Consider the following 21,376-nt stretch of genomic DNA (forward strand, 5'->3'; position numbering starts at 1 on the left):
TGCCTTTCTGGATGACTTTTGAAGCTAACTCCTTCTTAAGGTATGACCCCACTCTATACATATATATAATTTTAAAGTAACAAAATTGTTTTCATATGATACAAAGTTTCTTTTTCTCACTCAATATATTCTGGACATTTTTTCATGAATGAATGAATATATATATATATATATATATATACCTATCCCATTCTTTTTAATAAATGCCTGTTCCTTTAGGTAGTATCTCCCTTTGTTTTCTAGTTTGAACACAATTACATTGAATTTTAAAAAATATGTATATTACACATGGACACACATGCATAGCTTTGTGCTATATGAATGTTTTTATAGGATAGAGTTGAACTCGTGAATGAAAGGTATTTGCATTTTTTTTGTTTTGATAGATAATACCAAACTGTTTCCCCAAAAGTCATGCCTTTGATATGCCTCTAGATAGTACATGAGCATCATGTTTTCCTGCTTCTCACCAACACTCATATAATTTAAAATGATTGATAATATCCAATCGGCATCTTGAGATTTGACTCTACATCTCCTCATGACCAGTACAGCTAAGCCCCATTTGCAATGACTCTCACTTCTGATTCTGTATAAAAGGGACTAGCTAGCTATTTAGACCTTCCTATGTATTTGACAAGGAAAACAACCTGATTATCTGTTCAATTACCATGATTACCTCCTTAGAACATAGGACATCTTCCTGCTGGAACTGGAATGGAAATCTACATTGGTCAGGCAAGCCCATTTTGCAAGCGGATCTAGTACTCGGAGAGGTCAAAAGATTCCAAACTTTATACAAATATACAAAAGTATGTATCTGTAGACACAGCAGAACTGTGTTCCCTCAGTTTATTTCATATTGCAACACCTTAAAAAAATAAGTTATATTGCATTAAAAAAACACAAACAGTTGTTACTAAGGTAAGTCTTTTAAAAGTCTTTTAATAGGTATTTCACTACAGAAGATATATATGCATGGCAAATAAGCACATAAGAAGATACTCAGCATCATTAGTCATTAGGGAAATACATATTTTTCTTTCTTTTTTTAGGAAATACATATTTAAGCCCCAGTGAGATGCCATTTCATATTGACTACAATGGCTAAAACTGACGACTGACTATGCCAAGTGTTGACAAGGATGTAAGGCAACAGGAACTCTCACACATTGCTGGTAGGAATGGAAAACAGTGCATTTCTTTCAGAAAACAGTTTGGTAGTTTCTTGGCCATTCAGTTCTTAAGTATTTACCAAAGAGAAAGAAAGCATATGTCTACACAAAGACTTTACATCCACCCCGAGAATAAGGCTTATGTTAGAACACCATTCCAAAGTCATACTTGTATACAAATATTCATAGTAGCTCAACAATTGAACACCAGAAACAACCAACATGTCCATAATAGGTGTATGGATAAACAAAATGTGACATATCTCTACCACGAAAGATGACTCAGTAATAAAAAGGGATGAATTACTGATAAACACAACAAAATGGATGAATCTCAAAATAGTTTTGCTTAGTGAAAGAAGCTAACTCCTGTTCTGCCGAAAGAGTACCTACTATATGAGTATATAAAACTCTAGAATATGCAAGGTACTCTAGAGGGCAGAGACCAGATCAGTGCCCTGGGAACAGGGAGGAGGAGATGGGAGAGGGATGGACGGCAGACAGGCACAAGGAAACCTATAGGGGTGACAGATATTTTCACTACCTTGACTGTGGCATTAATATCACGAGTGTACTCATCTACCAAGACTCACCAAACTGCACACTTAGAATAAGTATAGTTTAGTTTTTATCAATTATAGCTCAATAAAGCTGTTAAAAATTGCCCCCAAAAGATGAATGTTTCCATTAAAAATAGATGCCGAACAGCAAAAGAAACAGTCATCAAAACAAAGAGGCAACCCACGGAATGGGAGAAGATATTTGCAAATGACAGTACAGATAAAAGGTTGATATCCAGGATCTATAAAGAACTCCTCAAACTCAACACACACAAAACAGATAATCATATTAAAAAATGGGCAGAAGATATGAACAGACACTTCTCCAATGAAGACATACAAATGGCTACCAGACACATGAAAAAATGTTCATCATCACTAGCCATCAGGGAGATTCAAATCAAAACCACATTGAGATACCACCTTACACCAGTTAGAATGGCCAAAATTAGCAAGACAGGAAACAACGTGTGTTGGAGAGGATGTGGAGAAAGGGGAACCCTCTTACACTGTTGGTGGGAATGCAAACTGGTGCAGCCACTTTGGAGAACAGTGTGGAGATTCCTCAGGAAATTAAAAATAGATCTTCCCTATGACCCTGCAATTGCACTGCTGGGTATTTACCCCAAAGATACAGATGTAGTGAAAAGAAGGGCCATCTGTACCCCAATGTTTATAGCAGCAATGGCCACGGTCGCCAAACTGTGGAAAGAACCAAGATGCCCTTCAACGGATGAATGGATAAGGAAGATGTGGTCCATATACACTATGGAGTATTATGCCTCCATCAGAAAGGACGAATACCCAACTTTTGTAGCAACATGGACAGGACTGGAAGAGATTATGCTGAGTGAAATAAGTCAAACAGAGAAAGTCAAGTATCATATGGTTTCACTTATTGGTGGAGCATAACAAATAATATAGAGGACAAGGGTAGATGGAGAGGAGAAGGGAGTTGAGGGAAATTGGAAGGGGAGGTGAACCATGAGAGACTATGGACTCTGAAAAACAACCTGAGGGTTTTGAAGGGGCGGGGTGGGAGGGTGGGGGAACCAGGTGGTGGGTATTAGGGAGGGCACAGATTGCATGGAGCACTGGGTGTGGTGAAAAAACAATGAATACTGTTACGCTGAAAATAAATAAAAAATTAAAAAAAAATAGATGCCGAACAACAATCTCAAAGATGAAATCACAGCGTTAAGAACCTGTCACCTCTCGAGTCACAGGCCTTCTCAGGGCTGGTACAGCAATTCTTAAAGGCAGGTTATTAAAAACTGAGAAGAACTGGGAGCACCTGGGCGGCTCAGCCCATTCAGCGTCTGACTCTCGATTTTGGCTTCAGGTCATGATCTCAGGATCATGGGATGCAGCCCCACATTGGGCTCCATACTCCATGCAGAGTCTGCCTGAGGTTCTCTCGCTCCCTCTGCCCCTCCCCCTGCTTGTGATCTAAATAATAAACAAGTAAATAAGTAAATAAATAAATAAAATCTTTAAAAACTAAGAAGCACCATAAAAATGTGTTAGACACTTCATCACACATTTTCCTTTTACATATTTAAAAAATATTTTAGTAGGCAATCTATTAATACCAATGATTTTTCCATTGAACATCTCAAACACCGAGGAACACTAGAGTTCCCCAGGATATACTTAGAAATCTGTTTGAGGTAGAAAATGGCAAGCATCAACAAGAGTTTATTTTTTTAAGTGAATGCAGGCTAATCTTAAGAAAGTTCCCTTAAGCCCCCTAAAGACTGTACTGGAACAGCAACAAGTTATAATATGAAGGCCCTTCATATACTCAGGTCGGGGTACCTGGGTGGCTCGGTGGATTAAGCCTCTGCCTTCAGCTCAGGTCATGATCTCGGGGTCCTGGGTCCAAGTCCCACATTGGGCTCTCTGCTCAGCGGGGAGCCTGCTTCCTTCTCTCTCTCTGCCTGCCTCTCTGCCTACCTGTGATATCTCTCTCTCTCTCTCTCTCTGTCAAATAAATAAATAAAAATCTTAAAAAAAAAATATATATATATATATATATATATATTCAGGTCAAAATCTCTTAAAGCCACTAGTGTTCCCAATTTAAAAAGATGATGCTACTAACATTCTCCCATTGCCAGTGAAAAGGTTTGTCCATAAACGAGCAGTTTGACAAGCATGGATTTGAGATGTACCATCCACATGCCCCCCAGGTAGAGAACAGAAAAAATGCTCAGCGGCAATCCTCAGCCAGCCAGGCCCTGGGAGTTACCTCCCTCGGCCACTAACCAGGCTCCCCACACTGAGTGATATAAGAACCAGGGCACCTCTTCCAAACCCCTCTTGCCACCTGAACTCATGCCTATCACGTTGACAAACGCCGACACTTTCACAACAGCCAATGTACCTTGACATTGTTTCCAAGCTTTCCCATTCCTACCTAGTCCACTTCTGACATCTGTCTCTCTCTCTTTAAAATCTCACCTGCTCAATCTTCTGTGCCTACTTGTCTTTGTTCTCTCCATCCTGTTTCTGTGCAACTTCTAAGGCTCCCGCCCATCTTTGCTTGGGAAGAAGCACTCTCCACAGGCAAACTTACTGCAATGACCATTCTCACTAGTACTAAGGCCATCTGGATCTTTCCATAAAACAAATAATTTTCATGCAACCCAAGAATGTGGCTTGTGTCAGACATGCTCTTTCAAAACTGCATACTTTCAAGTTTACATGTGAACCACTGCCCCTATCTACCATGAAAACAAGCAAAGACCAAATAGCAATGTTCTCCCAGACACAGCTTATGGATGGCTTTGCACCCTACAACAGCAGCCCCGGCCTCGGGGAGGCACCAGTGTCTGCCCAGGACATCAGTTCTGAACCCCCACAGCACCTCCCACCACCTTCCGAGCTTTGCTGGTAAAGATCCTATTGTTCAGACCAAGTGCATCAGAGTCTCAGGGAGATGAGACCCAGGACGAATCTGTAAAGCTCCCACAGGATTCCAACATGCAAGCAAGATGGAAAATCACTGGTCTAAATACGGCCACTTTACTACTGCTTCTTGTACATTTTGTATTCTCATGGCACTAGGGCAATAACTGACTTTTCTGGATTTTCTTTTTGTCCTCTTCTTCTAGCTGTGACATCCCCTTCCCTCTCCCCAAGATCTGAAATGTATTTAAGACTTTTGTGTTCTCTCCTCCAGGCCTCTCAACCCTGGAAGCCTTCCTTCTGCGGAAAGGTGGATAACTTAGAATCCCTTAGGGAGAGAGGGCAGAGAAAGTGCAGGAGAGTAGGGAATGATCATTTCCAGAAGCTTTTAGGAGAAAGCAAGGAAGTTCCTTCCCTAAGCCCCCCAGTGTAGGAATAAACGACTAGAAGTTCCAGATACCTTTAAGTCAGACAAGAACCTTGACAAAGCTGTTGATAGAAGTGCTTTTTGAAAACGCTGATATGTCTCATTTAGCTATGTAAGAAAATTAACCTAACTAACAACAACCTAAGATAAAAAGAAGTTACTGTAAATCTTAAGGAAAATTCTCTCTCATCTCGGTTTTTCCCTCTGCTACTACAAGCACTATACTTTCTGTCTCTCTCTGCCTCCCTTCTTTGCTCCCATAAGTTATGGGCACAATGAGGCCCAGAATAGAAATGGTCACTGCTTTCCCGTGCAACCCCCATTCAAAAGCTTCTAGTGACTTCTCTTTGCCTAGAGTTCCTGCAGAATCAAATGTCAAACTTGGCATTTAGGGGCTCCATGATCTCCCCTCTCTCCAACTTTGTTTCCCTCATTTCCCTACAATAGCCCTCTTCTCTGGCTGAAATTAGTGGGTGCATTGTCCACTGTCCCACTACCGGCCCCACTTCCACACCTAAAACCAGGAGTACCCTTTCTAGAACTTTCCTTCATGGGGTGCCATCTCAAATCTCATCTCCTCCACGAAGACTGACAATACCAGCAGCTTCCTTCTCCAAACAGAAAGACTGCCAAGAGAAGCTGGGGTTATAAAGCATATTGTGGGCATTTCCCATGAAGAAACAGCTAGCTGCTAAGGGTAAGCTAGGCCATGGCAGCCATGGTGAGACCATGAGAGAAGAGGTGGCAGTTAGCTGTTAGTATACACACCTCCTGTCCCTCAGTGCAGAAAGACCAACAACCTGCAGGCCAAGGGCAGCCTAAAGATGTGTTTTGTTTGGCCCAGAGATTGCTTTATGGATGCTGGCTACTAATTCAAATTTTTTAAAAACTGGAGCTTACACAAAAATTTGAACTTCTGGTTTCTCTTTGAAAGGTCATAACATCTGGCAATGTTGGTCTCTATTTCAATACGCTTTTGCTACCCACCCCGATACTCAGGTCACCTGAATAAACACTCATTATTTTTTCAAATTCTGTGGGCCGGCCAGGCAGCCTTTCTGATCTAGACCAACTCAGCTGATCCGTATGGTCATCTGGAAGAGGTGGCCCAGGACAGCCGTGCTCACGTGCCTTGGCCATGTGCATGGAGCAGCAAGCTAGACAGGGCTCTTCTACATGCTGGTGGTCAAAGGGTTCCCAGGAGCATGAGGAGAGCAACCACTAATGCTCGAGTATTTTTCCTCTCTCTCTGTCTGTGTCACCTCTGCTACTGTCCCATTGGCTGAAGTAAGCTTCACGGTCAATGGTCTTAAGGGCTGGAGAAATTGACTCCATCTCCTGCTAGAAGGAGTTGCAAAGGCTCATTGCAAACCGGGTTATACGCAGGATGGGAAGAGTCTGTGGTCATTTCTGCAGTCTGTGATAGCCCCTGGAGCCAAAGCCAACTGGAAGTGGATAACCATGGTCTTCTTCTGGCAAAAGACATTCCCTCCACGTCACCACAAGCCCCACTCTCCAGCTGAGTCATTCCCACCTAGGCCCCTGGCTTTGTGTTCCTCCCTGGCCCCTGCAGCCAGTCCAGCTTGTGGCCACCTGATGTAACTCATCCTCTCCCAGGCCTTCTTGGTTCCTCCTATTTTCCTCCTGCAAAAAAAATTCTCTGCAAATCACTATATAAGGGAAAACCGGGAGATGGAGAGCCTGAAGCCAGGGCAATCGAAGACTTGAATAAAAGTTTTAAGAATAAGAAGATTCAAAGAGAAGCACACAAAATACCAGGAGGCGATCACACAGATCACAAAGTAACAGCGTCCAGGACGTGGGCTCTCAGCCTTGGCTGTACTTTCCATACTTGGTGCCTTTAAAGTGACTGTTACCCAGGTCACACTCAGACCAATTAAATCAGAATCTCTGTGGTAGAGTCTGAACCTAGACACATTTCTAAAGATTCCCCACGTAATTCTAACCCACAGTAAGACTGAGAATCACTGACATTGGATTATTTCTATTTCAAAGCTGAAAGTGTTGGTAAAAGTACCAAAGGAGTGGATTGCCACCTTAGCATCTGCCAAAAGAAACACCAGGCAGAAAAAGGATCTTAAAAAAAAAAAGAAAGAAAGAAAAAAACACTTGAACGGAGAGGGTAGAAATGCATTTTCAATGACTAGACAGTTTTTTATTAAGTGCCCCAAAACTAACCACTTCATGGTAGCTACCAAGCATCTTAGGTCAGAGCCTTGCTTCGCTTAATGACTCAGTCATCGCTGTTATCTCAGAAAATGAGGGGTTCTGCTAGAATTACCAGCTGGTACCAGATCCCTCGCCTTTCATGCCTGCTCCCCTGGGCAGGGGCTTTGAAAGATACTGAGACACAAGTATGTGATTCCTGCAGGCGTGAATTAAGCCAAAAGCCTCACCCCAGACTCAATCAGGACTTTGGGCTGTTTCAGCTCTCCCTGCATTTCTTGAGGTCTCAAAGGATTCGTTGTGTGGGTTGTTGGTTTTTTTTTTTTACAGTCTTCTCTTATTTAGACAAAGAAATATTAAGTACACAGAGGAAGGGCATGGACAATCTCCACCTAAAAAGATGCTCTTGCCACAGAAAACTCCAGGGGTCACAGGCCCATCATGGTACAGAAAGAGGGGAATACCGCCTGGGTTGGGTCAGAGCTAGGGACCAAGAATCCTTCTCCTCTTTCTCCTTTACCTGCTTTCCTCTACCTTAGGGAGACATGGTCAAATTCACCTGTTGGAAGTGGCCAGGCCTCTCTGAGAGACCAGCGGGCCAAAGAGGGAGGCCAATGCACCAGGTAGGGATTTTCAACTCTACACGAGAGAGAGCCTGCCTGGTGGGCTGCCTTCAACAGGCCACAGGAGCCCACTGAGAAGAGGCAGGGGAGATGCCAGAACAGCCCAGAGCCGAAGAGGCCAGCTCAAGGAGGAGGGGGAGAGGGAACTAAAAGACCCTTTGCCTCCCACACACTTGCCGGACCAGAAGGAAAGGCGGCACACGTAAATGTTCCCAGAGACGCCTGAAACCTGGCTGCCATTACCGTGGGCCAAGCACTGTGCTCCGGGCCTGACTGACAAGGTCTTCCGACTCCTCTGAGGTGGGTGTGACTTAGCATCCCCACCTTACGGAGCGGGAAACGGGAGGCTGCACCGGGTATGGGGCCCTCCTCATCTTGTCACTCAGAGTTAGGATTTTCTGAGTCAGAGCAGGGACTCCAACAACTGGAGTTGTGCTTCCCTCTGCACTCTGAGTTCTCATCCAGAGAAAGGAAACAGCCCTGGAACGACTGTTTGGAAGCTCCACGTCTTCCGAAGAAGAGCAGAGCAGAGCTGAGCCCATCTGCTCCGTCCCGCGGGGATGAGAAGAGCCGGGCTGCCTCAGCACTCCCAGACCCACGTCCCGCAGACTTCTTTCCGGGCGTTTCCCTGCAGTGGGACCCTCGGAGGTTTTCCTGCCGCCATGGAGCACAGAGCGGCGAGCATGGGCCACCCTAGACCCCGCAGGGGCGCGCTAAATCGGCACCGGACCCCCCGGCCGCGGGTTCCAGCGCGGCCCCCGCCCGTGGGGAGGCGGCTCCGGCCGGGCTCAGGCGGCGCGGGCGCGGGCGCGGGCGCGGACTTAACAGCACCCGCATCGACTCCAGCATGCAGGGCTGCGGCCCGGGGCGCGGGTCCCGGGAGCTCCAGCCCCTGTGCGCTTCCCAGCGGAGCAGCCCCAGTGCCACGGCTCCCGCGGCCCAGAGGACGGAGTCAGCCCCAGGGCGGGGGGTGCTCCTCGCCCGCCTCCCTCCACGGGGCCCTTACTCCCGGCAACCAGCGCTGGCTTCGCGCGGGGTCGCGCTCGACCCGGGAGCTCCGGGGGTGGCCGCGCCGGGAGGGAAAGCTCCGGACCGGAGACTCTGCCGTCGTTGCGCGCCGCCAGCCCTCGGGACGTCCTGCGAGCGCGGTGGCCCCCTTACCTCCAGCGCCGGCGGCTCCTCCGAGGGCTGCGGGCGCAGGCGGCGCACACCAGCGGCTCGGCCGGCCCCTGGCATCTCGGCGGCGGCGGCGCGGCGGGTCAGGATGCGGGAGCGTCGGGGCCGCCGCGGCGGACTCTGTCCTCGGGCCCCCGAAGGCCCGGGCTGGGCGCGCTCCGCTCGGCCCTTCACGTGACCACTGCGGGGACGGCCCGCGGCGGCCCCGAGGGCGGAGGACCGGCGGCGGCGGGCGAGGCGGGCGCGGCAGGCTTCCAGGCTCTGGCCCCTTCCCTGCCCGGCCTCCCGGCCGCGCTCTGCAGCCAGGGGCGGAGACGCCGAGCCGGCGGGGGCGGGAGCGGGCAGCCGAGGGGCCGCGGGGGCACTAGCTCCGGCTGGGGGCGGCGTGGGTTGGAGGCCACCCTGGCATAAGGCCCCAACCTTGTGCCGTGGAAGCACCGTAAAATAGTTGTTTTGAGAATTAAATTCGTTCATATATATTCAGTGATTGCCACTGGCGAGGTCCCAGTAAATGTTGGTTCCTTCCCCGTCCTAGTAGAGACCCCGGGGTGGGGGGGAAGTGGGTGTGAACTCAGTGGGGCCTCCTAAGGCAGATACTTTTGGGGAGGGCGCGCAGCCCCTCCTCCCTTCTCCCAGGGTGCCCCCAGTTCCAGCTCGGCCGGGAACTCAGTGTTGCCAGAACTGATGCATTTTCCAGAGAAAGCAAAAATGCAGATTTTCATGAGACTGCTCCCGATTTTTAAAAAAGTTGATCATGAACCTATTATAACAATACATAGAAAATTCTTGAGGCCAATTCTTAGATGAACCTTGGCCAGCGGGGCAAGGGGCCCTGGGCCCAGTACCAACTTCACTGACCCTTTCCAGAGAAAGAGGAGGCCTGGCAGGGCTGGGACTGGCCCTGGACACCCAGCAGGAAGCATGGTATCCTCTTAAGTGTTCCATCCGGACCCTGTGCTAGGTATTGATGGTTACCAAGGTCCAACTCAGGAACTGTAGCAAGTGCAATCCTGCCCCACTCCTTCCCCCGCCCCCCACCCACCAAAAGATTGCCCATCTACTCCCTGGGACTATGGATCTGTTACTTTACTCCTCAAAAGAGATTCAGAGCATGTAATTCAGGTCACTCATTAATTTATCTTAAAACAGAAATTTCTTGGATTATCTAGGTTGGCCCAATGGAATCACAAGAGCCCTTAAAAGCATCAGAGAAAAGCAGAAGGGGAGGTGAGAGATTGGAAGCCTGGGGAGATAAGAAATTGGAAGCCCAGGGAGGGCTTGATGTGCCTGGCCGGGATGCCGCTGCCTTGAAGATAGAGTGGAAGTTGCAAGGAACTGAATTCCACCAACATTCTGAATGAAGCTGGAAGCAAATTCTGCGACCCCAGCCCCAGCCCTCGGCCTCCAGAAAGCAACACAGCCCTGCCCACACCTTTATTTCAGCCACATGAGACTCAGGGCATAGAGCCCAGCTATGCTTTGCTATAGACTATGAGATAATAAAAAGATGTTGCTCTAAACTCCTAAATTTGTGCCAATTTGTTACACAGCAATAGAAACTGAATACAGGATACCAGCCTGTCTTTCAATGCCAGAGTTGAGTTCTAGCCACGAGGCTGGCCTGCTGTGAAAACACCATGTAGCCCCAGTCCCTTCATGGGCATGCCAGGAACTGGGTTTGCCACTGCCCACCTCCTCTGATTATTCCCACACAGTTCTAATATCACATCCCCTGCAAAGCCCTTCCTCCACTTCCAGCCAATGGATCACTTCCTCTCTGTGGTCCCATGCTCTTCATGAAAACAACCACATGATGCCTCAGTTCTTCTATTTGTATATGCTGTCCCACCCCACTAGGACAAGCACCTGGTGGAGGAGAGGGCAGGAAACTTTCATCTTTGAATCCTCACTTCCTGAACAGGCAGACATATGGGAAGCAGATGAAATGGCAAAGCAGAATTCACACCAGCTTGTACCCAGTGACCCATGTCTACAGGGTCTTATGTTTATTGTGAGGGATGCTTGGGTGGCTCAGTCGGTTAAGCATCTGCCTTCGGCTTGGGTCGTGATCCCAGAGTCCTGGGATGGAGTCCTGCGTCCAGCTCCTTGCTCAGCAGGGACCCTGCTTCTCCCTCTGTCTGCCACTCCCTCAGCTTGTGCATGCGTTCTCTCTCTCCCAAATAAATAAAAATCTTCTTAAAAAAGTTTATTGTGAAGATCACCATAAAACTCTGCACGCCTTTGAAAAAAGACAATTATTCTATTTCTATCCCAAGTGGTGACTTAAAGAATGGTTGTTTTATGGCAGGTCTTTTAAAATTATTTTTATTTTGGTACAATGTAAATGTATTCATTGTAAAGAGTTGAAACAACTATTAGCCAGTTTGGATGAACAACCTTCTCTACATTTTCCTTTACCTGCACACACGTGAACATGCTTGCATGCAATTCTGTGCAAATGAGACCACTCCTACCCTGCAGACACTGCTGATCCCCAGCCTACTATCCACACCCTGACCACCCAGGAACCGGGACTCGGTCAGGCCTCCAACCTCTCTCCCACTAGAGGATGATCCTGCTTGGCTAGGCCAATCTATGCAGGGTGTTTTCCTAGCAACAGTTATCAGCCTCAGTAGTAGCTCAGCCTGCCTACAAGAAGCTATGGTCCACAAGGAGTGGCTTCTTTTGCTATCTCCCCTCCCCTTGTCCTATGAATGTAAATATAAAAACATGTATTCCCAACAGCCACTGGCAAGCATCTTGCAGCCAGTCTCAGGTGGGGATGACGCTGCAGACGGCACAGCAGCCAGGTCTCTGATGACCTCGTGGAAAGACTACTTTTGGCCCCTTCCTCCCCAGAACCATCTGACCTTTGAACTTAGAGTTATGTGAGCTATATCATACTGCCCAGGAGACAGAAGGCAGTTGATCTGTATCGCTGATAGGAAAAAATCTGTAAGATATTAAATAGGGAAGGAGAGTAGTACCCTCCAGAGGGTTTGGTATCTTTTGTAGAAGTTTTTTATTTTTATTTATTTTTTTTAAGATTTTATTTCTTCATTTGTCAGAGAGAGAGCAGAAACAGGGAAAGCTGCAGGCAGAACAGGCAGAGCAGGCAGAGGGAGAAGCAGGATCCCTGCTGAATAAGAAGCCCAATGCAGGACTCGGTCCAAGGACTCTGGGATCGTGACCTGAGCCGAAGGCAGACACTTAACCAACTGAGCCACCCAGGTGTCCCTGTAGAAATTTTTTTAAAGGATGCATTTACCTATACTTTCTAATAAATGAATAAAATATGTTCCCGGGAGGATACATAAGTAAACTGTCATCAGTGCTCACCTTCGAGCACACAGTGGGGAGCAGAAGCTTGGAGGGAGAGACTTTTTCCTTGTGTACTTTCCTACAAGGTTTCATTTTTAACTATATTTCTATTTTACTTTCATGTGTTTGCATACAGTAAAATCAACAGGGATGTAAAGATGGAGTTTAAATAATAATTTTGCCTATTGAATGAAAAAATATTTTCTGTAATGGAAAAAAGTTAAAATTCTGGTAATTGTGCCTGAGAATGTCTATTCCTGGCAGCGTCGCTGCTGGTGGGGGAATGCACGTCTGCAGGGAAAGAATGAAACAAACTTAGAAAGCACAGCCTTTACACTCCGGTTACCAAAAAGTACACCCTATAACAGTACCCTTGGGGTACCATGTAAGTTTACTGGGGCTGCCATGACAAAATACCACAGATAAGGGGGCTTAAACAATAGAAATTTGCTTTCTTGCAATTCTGGAAGCTAGAAGTCCAAGATCAAGATGTTGGAGGGATGGTTTCCTCTGAGGCCTGTGTCCTTGGTTTGCAGATGGCCACCTTCTCCCTGTGTCCCCACCTGGTCTTTCCTCTGTGCATGTCTGCTTCCCAATGTCTACTTCATATAAATACAGCAGTCTTATTGGAATAGGGCCTACACTCATGACCTCACTTTATTATTTGTAAAGCCCCTAACTCCAAAAAGGGTCCCATTCTGAGGTACTGGTGGGGGCTGTGACTTCAATATATGAATTTGGTTGGGGGGGCACAATTAAGCCCATGACAGGTACTATCATGTACCATGTACTGTACCATGACAGTACAGGTACTGTCATGGTAATTCCCATATCCCTACTTTGAAACCAAGGAAACGGGCTCAGAAAGGAGAATCAACCTGCCCCAGCTCACACAGCTTGAAAGTAGTGGCACTGGGATCACAAACCCAGACCTACTGGCACAAAGGCTGGGAATTATCACTCTGCTCCACTCTGTATAGAAGTAGCTGTTAGGTAGTTTCAGTTGAGAAAAAGTCAGTCCGTATTTAACCCAAGGATTCTGCCTAATTCTATTTGCCTATTATCTCCTCGAATCACATGGGATTTGTGCAGTATTTTAAACACTGCAATGCAGTAATCAGGATGTGTGGGTAAAGACAACATCATTGACGATAGAGGGCTAATCTTCTCAACTCATCTACGAGACAGTGCACCTGCAAGACCTTTGACCCCGTCTCGTTCTCCCCCTCATTCAACTCTGCTCTGGTCTCATTGGCTTCCTTTCCGATTCTCAGACCCTCCGCAGGGCCTTAGCACCAACCATTCCCTCAGCCTGGGTTACTCATTCCCCAGCACCAACCTGCCCAACTCTTCATCCCTTCTAGGGTTTGTTGGGATCCCACTTTCTCAGGGAGACAGGCCCTGGCTGTCTTACTTAACTCTTCAGTCCACCCCTGCCCTCCTGCTGCCCTCCTTTCCTGATCTTTTTACTTTTCTGCATTGTCCATATCCCCTCTACTGTACCATACAATGTTTAACCTCTTAGGTTTATTGTTTAGTGTCTGTTTATGCCAAATAGAATTTAATGTCCATCAGGGTGGAAATCTTTATTTTGTCCACAGATATTTCCCAAACATCTGCACCAATGCCTGAAAAATAGAAGGTTTTCAAAAAGTATTTGTTGAGTGAGAATTTTTAGAAGTGGTATGAAATGGTTTCAATCAATACTCTGCAATTAACCACAGAAAGGGGGATGTGGAAGGCTGTTCTCAAAGGACACTATTTTCTCAAGGCTCCCTCCTCCCCTTCCTTAGGGGACCCAGAGCCCCATTTTGCATCTTGCCTCTGCCCTGACAGGAAGATGGTTACTTGTTTATTCTCCTTCAAACAGAAGGGCTGTTGCCAGAGCTCCAATCTGACCTAGCTATGTATCCTCTGAACCATGAGAGAGTCCAAAAATAAAGAGTGTTGTCTAATACACTGGTCCATTTAAAAATTGAGAATTTTGTAAACAAAATTGAGGCCCAATATAAGAAAAGACAAAACTATAAGGACAGAAATCCAATTGGTGTTTTCCAGGAGCTGGGATTAAGGAAGAGATCTGGCTATACAGGGGTCATAAAGTTTGTGGGGTGTTGGAAATATTCTACATATTGGTTATGCTGGCTTACGTGACTGAATACATAGGTCATACCTCATCGAATTATAAAAAAGCTACATTTTATGGAATGTTAAGTATACTTCACTAAACTTGACTCATATAAATAAGGAGGTAGAGAAATGTGTAAGAATAAGATATAATGAGGCTGGCCACGAGTTGTGGAGGATGAGTGATGAGTACATCTGTTTTTGTATATATTTGAAATTTTCCTTATTGAAATTTTTAAAATAAGATACATCTAACAAATATATGTAAGACTTCCTCATAGAAAGCAATAAAATTTTATTGAAAAGAAGAGAGAAGATTGATTTTTGATAAGGGTATCAAGACCATTAAGTGTGGGAAAGACCATTCACTTTTTTTTTTTGAGATTTTATTTATTTATTTGACAGAGATCACAAGTGGGCAGAGAGGCAGGCAGGGGGAGGGGTGGGGGGGAAGCAGGCTCCCTACTGAGCAGAGAGCCTGATGCAGAGCTCAATCCCAGGACCCTGAGATCATGACCTGAGCCGAAGGCAGAGGCTTAACCCACTGAGCCCCCCAGGCGCCCCGAAAGACCATTCACTTTAACAAATGATGCTGGGACAACTAAATATCTATATGTAAAAGAATGAAAGTGGACACTTAATTCACTCCATATACAAATATTAAATCAAAATGAGTAAAAGACATATTTAAAAGCCAAAACTATAAAACACTTAGAAGAAAAACATAGGGGCAAATCTTTATGACCTTGGATTTGGCAATGGCTTCTCTAATATGACACCAGATGCACAAACAACCAAAAGGAAATCTATAAACAAGAAAAAAATAGATAAATTAGGCTTCATCAAAATTAAAAATTTTGTGCATGGAAGAACATTATTTAGTTTGTGAAAAGGCAACCCACAGAATGGAGGAAAACACCGTATCTGAAATCATGCACAGGTATCCTCTGCTTTTTGAAAGTTCTCATCAGGCCACTTAGCTTCTTTGAGAGACCTACATTAGAACCTGTTTTCACTAACCGAAATGAATCTGAAAAGGATTTTCATTTTTATGAAAAAGGTGAAAAGCAAAAATAGCATTCAGCACTGGTTTTGCCATGAGCTGCTGTAGAGGCAGCATGTACCCTGAGCCGTGAGAGTGGCGCCGCCAAGCACCTTCCCTAGGAACTACACTCAGCATCTCAGCCGCGATACTTAGGAGCTATGTCTTTGAGCACACCTGCTCTATGGCAACTTATTTTGTGCATCCATTAGCAAGATGTGTCCTAAGGTATATGAAAAGCCTAAGATGTTATTTTGGGGGCCTGGGAACACTCAAAAATGCTTCCATATGAGTTGATCCTTGAACAACACGGATTTGAACTGTGTGCGCCCAACTTACACGCAGATTTTTTTGAGACAAATACAATACTGAGACAAGTACAGTACTGTAATTTCTCTTATGATTTTCTTAATAGTATTTTCTTCTTTCTAGCTCACTTTATTGTAAGAATACAGTATATAACACATATAACATGCACAATGTGTGTTAACTTTGATATTGGTAAGGCTTCCAGTCGATGGCAGGCTATTAGTATTTATCTTTTTGGGAGTCAAAATTTATATATGGATTTTTGACTGCACAGGGGGTTGGCACCCCTCACCCCCCATGCTGTTCAAGGGTCAACTGTAAATTAATAGTAACTGCTTTTTGGGGCGCCTTGGTGGCTCAGTGGGTTAAGCCTCTGCCTTTGGCTCAGGTCATGATCTCAGGGTCTTGGGATCGAGCCCTGCATTGGTCTTTCTGCTCAGCAGGGAGCCTTCTTCCTCCTCCCACCCCCTGCCTGCCTCTCTGCCTACTTGTCATTTCTGTCAAATAAATAAAATCTTTTAAAAAAATTGTAACTGCCTTTTCATTTTACAGCATTGCAGATTTCATAGGAACATTCTGCTTTTGGATAGTGGGGAAAACCTGTATCTCATAAGGGTCTAGTATTCAAAACGTAGAGAACTCTTACAACTCATCATCAACAACAACAAAAAACAGGAACCCAAGTTTTCAAAGTGGGGAAAGGACTTTTCTCCAAAGAAGATAAAGAAATGGCTAATAAGCACATGAAAATATTCAACATCACTCATCATTAGGAGAATGCAAATCAAAATCACAATGATATACCCCTTTGCATTCCAGAGGATATCCACAACAAAATAAAAAATAGAACAAATTTGGAGGGCTCACATTTCCTGATTTTTTTTTTAAGTAGGCTCCATGCCCAGCATGGTCATATTTCCTGATTTTTAAAATTACAACAAACCTACAGTAACCATACATTGTAGTACTAGGGTAAGAACAGACAGATAAATCAAAGGAATAGAATACAAAGTCTACAAATAGACTCTCATATATATAATCAATTGATTTTCAGCAAGAACCAAGACCATTCAATGAGAGAGGATAAATGATGCTGGGACATCTGTCTATCCACAAGCAAAAGAATGAAGATAGACCCTTACCTCATACCATATACAAAAATGAACTCAAAATGGATGAAAAACATAGGGGAACGTCTTTATGACATTGGACTTGCAATGATTTCTTGAATATGACACCAAAAACACAGGCAACAACAAAATAGGTAAACTGGACTTGATCAAAATGTAAAACTTTTGCTCAACAAAGCATACTATTAAGATAGTAAAAACACAACCCACAGAATGGGAGAAGACATTTGCAAAGTGTATATCTGATAAGGGATCAAGATCCAAAATATGTAAAGAACTGCTAAATGCAACAATAATAAAATGCAAACAATGCAATACAAAAATGGGCAAAAAAACTTGAACAGACTTTTCTCCAAAGAAATGGCCAAATGGCCAATAGGCACGTGCAAATATGTTCAATATCATTAATCAGGGAATGAAAGTTAAAACCACAATGAGATACTAACTCACACCCATTAGGATGGCTATAACAAAAAAAAAAAAAAAAAAGGAAAATAACAAGGGTTGGCAAGGATGGAGAAATTGGAACGTTGGTACATTGTTAGTGGGAATGTAAAATGGGACAACCTCTGTGGAAAACACAGTGGGGTTTCCTCAAAAAACTAAACATAGAACTACCATATGCTCCAGCAATTCTACTTCTGGGTCTATGCCCAAAAGATCTGAAAGTAGGATGCAAACATATACCTGGATGTCCATGTCCACAACAGTAGTATTCATAATGGCCAAAAGGTGGAAGCAACCCAACCCATCTGTTGGCGAATGAACAAAGAAAATGTGGTATTTACATAAACTGTAGAATATTACTTAGTTGTGAAAAAGAGTTAAATTCTGAAACATGCTTTAATATGGATAAACCTTAAAAACATGTTAAATTAAATAAGCCAGACACAGAAAGATAGATACTGTGTGATTCCACTTACAGGAGGTACCTAGAATAGGTAAATTCATAGAGATAGAAAGTATAATAGAGTCTACTAGGAGCTGGAAAAAAGGGAGAAGGGAGAGTTATTTAATGGGGACACAGTTTCTGTTCGGGATGATGAAAAAGATCCAGAAATAGATATTGGAATGGAGTTGGAATGGCTACACAACATTGTGAATGTAATCACTGCCACTTAAAAATGATAAAAATGGGGGTGCCTAGGTGGCTCAGTTGGTTAAGCAACCAACTCCTGGTTTCAGCTTGGGTCATGATCTCAAGGTCCCGGGATTAAGTCCCGCACTGACACCCGCATCAGGCCCCCTGCTCAGCGGGGAGTCTGCTTGTCTCCCTCTCCATCCACCTCTACCCCCACTGGCATCCTTTCTCTCTCAAACAAATAAATAAATCTTTAAAAATGGTAAAAATGACAAATAAGTGTTACATACATTTACCACAGTTAAAAATTTCAAAAATATTGCATACATTACAATCCAGTCTTCGTGCTATAAAAGTCTACAGGGTTTGACAAATGCATAAGGTCATGGACCCACCATTACTGTATCATATGTAATATTTTATCACCCTAATAAATCCACTATGCTTTAACCTACTCAACCCTTCTCCCTCCCCTGAAATCCATGGTAACTACTGATCTCTTACTGTCTCTTTAGTTTTGCCTTTGCCAGAAGCTGTATGACTGGAATCCTGCCATACACAGGCTTTCAGAGCAGTGTCTTACAATTAGCAACATGCATTTAGAGTTAATCCATGTCCTCCCATGGCCTGATAGCTCACTTCTTTTCATTGCAACAATATTCCTTTGTATGGAAGGAGCACAGCTTGCTTATCCTTTCACGTATTGAAGGACATCTTGGTTGCTTTCAAGTTTTAGCAGTAATGAATAAAGTGGCTATGAACCATATTCATGTAACTGTTTCATGTGGACATGGTTTCAAATTAGTTGGGTTTGTCTTTTATTTTTTATTTTTTAAGTTAACATATCAAATTAAGTTTAAAAAGTTGGTAATTTTTTTAAAGTTTTAACACACATAGAGATTTGAGTAGCCAACACAACAGCTGGAATACAGAAAGTTCTATGACCCTCAAAAACTCCTTCGTGGTCAAGTCCTCCTTCCTGAACCCTCAGCAACCACTGACGTGTTCTCCAATCTACAGTTTGGCCTTTTCCAGAGTGTCATAGACATGGAATCCTGTGGCTTTGAGTCTGGTTTCTTTCACACAGCAAAATGCTTTAGAGACTCATCTCTGCTGTGTGCATCGAGAGTAATTCCTTTTTACTGCTGGATGTCATTGTGTTGTTTGGAAGTACCACAGTTTACTCATCCATTCACCTGTGACAGGACATGCAGGTCTTTCCAGTTTTTGACTACCGTGAATAAAGGTGCTAAAAACATTAATGTACAGATTTGGGGTAAATATAAATTTTCATTTCTCTAGGGCAAATTCCTAAGAATGGAATTACCGGTCAACCAGTCAGTGCATGTTTAACTTTTACAAAAGATTGACAAACTTCTCTTGGAGTCACTATACCATCTTGCATTCCCTGACAGTGTATGAGAGTTTTGGTTTCTCAGAACCCCTGCCAACATGTTTGGTATTGTCATCTGAAAAATGATTCAGCTGTTCTAATAGGTGTATAGTGTTACCTCATCATGGTTTTCATTTGACTAATGACTTTGCACATTATTTCATGTGCCTGTCTTCTGTGTATCTTCTCTGGTAAAGTGTCTGTTAAAATATCTCCCAGTTTTATATGGCTTTTTGTTTTCTTGTGCTGAGTTTTGAGAGTTCCTTACGTATTCTGCATATAGTTTTTGTTGGATATGGGATTTTCAAATATTTTCCCCAACCTTTGGCTTGTCTTTTTATTTTCTTAATAGTATCTTTGGCAGAACAAAATTGTGTAATTTTCATCAAGTTCAATTAATGATTGTGCTTTTGGTATCATAATAAAGATTCTTTGGGGCTCTTAAGTGGCCCAGTTGGTTAAGCATCTGCCTTCTCGGTTCAGGTCATGATCCCAGCGTCCTGGGACTGAGCCCCATGTCAAGTTCTCTGCTCAGTGGGGAGCCTGCTTCTCCCTCTGCTGGCCTCTCCGCCTGCTTGTACTCTCTCTTTCTCTCTGTCAAATAAAGAAAATCTTAAAAAAAAAAAAAAAAGGAGTCCTTGCTTAACCCAAGTTCACGAAGATTCTCTGTTATGCTTTCTTCTAAAAGTCTATAGCTTTATGTTTTATATTTAGACCAATGACATCTCTTGAATTAGTTGTATACATAGTATGAGTTGAGGTTCAAGGTCCATATTTCCTTATGGATGTCCAGTTTTCCAGCACCATTTACTGAAAACTATCCTACACCTACCAAACTGCCCTCCTTGTCAAAAATTAATTCACCACATTTAGGCTGGAATTTACTGTTCTATGTTAGTATCTTCTCAAAGTTGAAGCAAAGAAAGATCTTATGCCAACTGTACCTGTGAGCAAAAGGTTAACAAAAATCCTCTGTACAAGCAAAGTTGAGCTTGGGTTACCTTCCTAGTCCCTTTTCATTAGAAACCTCACCGAGCTGGGCTGTCTACACTCTTTATGGTAAAAAGGAGCCCTGACTGGTGAAATGCCTCCAGATTACAAGGACCAGGACTGCTGCGTAAATGCCTGGCAGAAGGCTGTTGCTCTGGGCTTCCCCAGGGTGACTTGGAACTGCGCCTTGTGGCCCTGGAAGCCCTGCCTGCAGAACTGTGTGCAGGATACTGCTTTCTAGTTGGGACACGAGCTTGGCTCTCACACCACCTTTATGACCTCATCCTCTCACATTTAAGCGTCCACTTGAACAACTCTGTGCTCAGCTTCAAGACTACTGCTGAAGAAACACGCCTGACTGCCAGGTCAGTGCACCGTATCCAGACCTTTATCCTTTTTGGTAAGCCCAATGCCAAGCATGGACTATTACAGTCATTGAGTATGACTGGCTAGTTAAACCTAAGACCAGCTGCTGGTGAGCATTACAGTAACCAACTCATTCTGCCTTGTACCAGTTCATGTCATACATCTGCTTCACTGTTAAAATAACCTAATGGTTGAGATCAGAGTTGTTTGAGATCTGTATGCAATTAGCAAAATAAGTACACTTCACTTTCTAGTAATGCCTAACCTAAACACCATCCTCTCCTCACCGTAATAGATTTATACTTGTCTTTGTTCAGTGTCCCAGTATATAAAAATTAGTCAACATTACTTGCTTTCACCTAGGAAAAGTAATAGTTCACTTGGACCCAGGAATTCACTGAAGCCTCATCTTAGTTAAACCAAGACTGCCTGGGTACTCAGTCGGTTAAGCGTCTGCCTTTGGCTCAGGTCACAATCCCAGAGTCCTGGGATAGAGCCCTGTGTTGGGCTCCCTGCTTAGCAGGGGGGACCTACTTCTTCCACTTCCTCTGCCCCCCAT

General features: G+C 44.2%; 1 protein-coding gene across 1 annotated transcript in view; it reads right to left on the reverse strand.

The window, feature by feature from the left end:
• Positions 1–8,256, reverse strand: part of LOC308349135 (two pore channel protein 2-like) — a gene marked incomplete at its 5' end in the record, with an annotated part of 33,724 nt that extends 25,468 nt beyond the window's left edge. The window contains one exon of the mRNA XM_080813660.1: positions 8,212–8,256. Coding sequence (XP_080669786.1) covers positions 8,212–8,256 — 45 coding nt within the window. The remainder of the gene's footprint in view (positions 1–8,211) is intronic.
• Positions 8,257–21,376: the final 13,120 nt, after the last annotated feature.

The sequence above is a fragment of the Martes martes genome (genome assembly GCF_963455335.1).
Source record: "Martes martes genome assembly, chromosome: 9".
NCBI classification, from domain to species: domain Eukaryota; kingdom Metazoa; phylum Chordata; class Mammalia; order Carnivora; family Mustelidae; genus Martes; species Martes martes.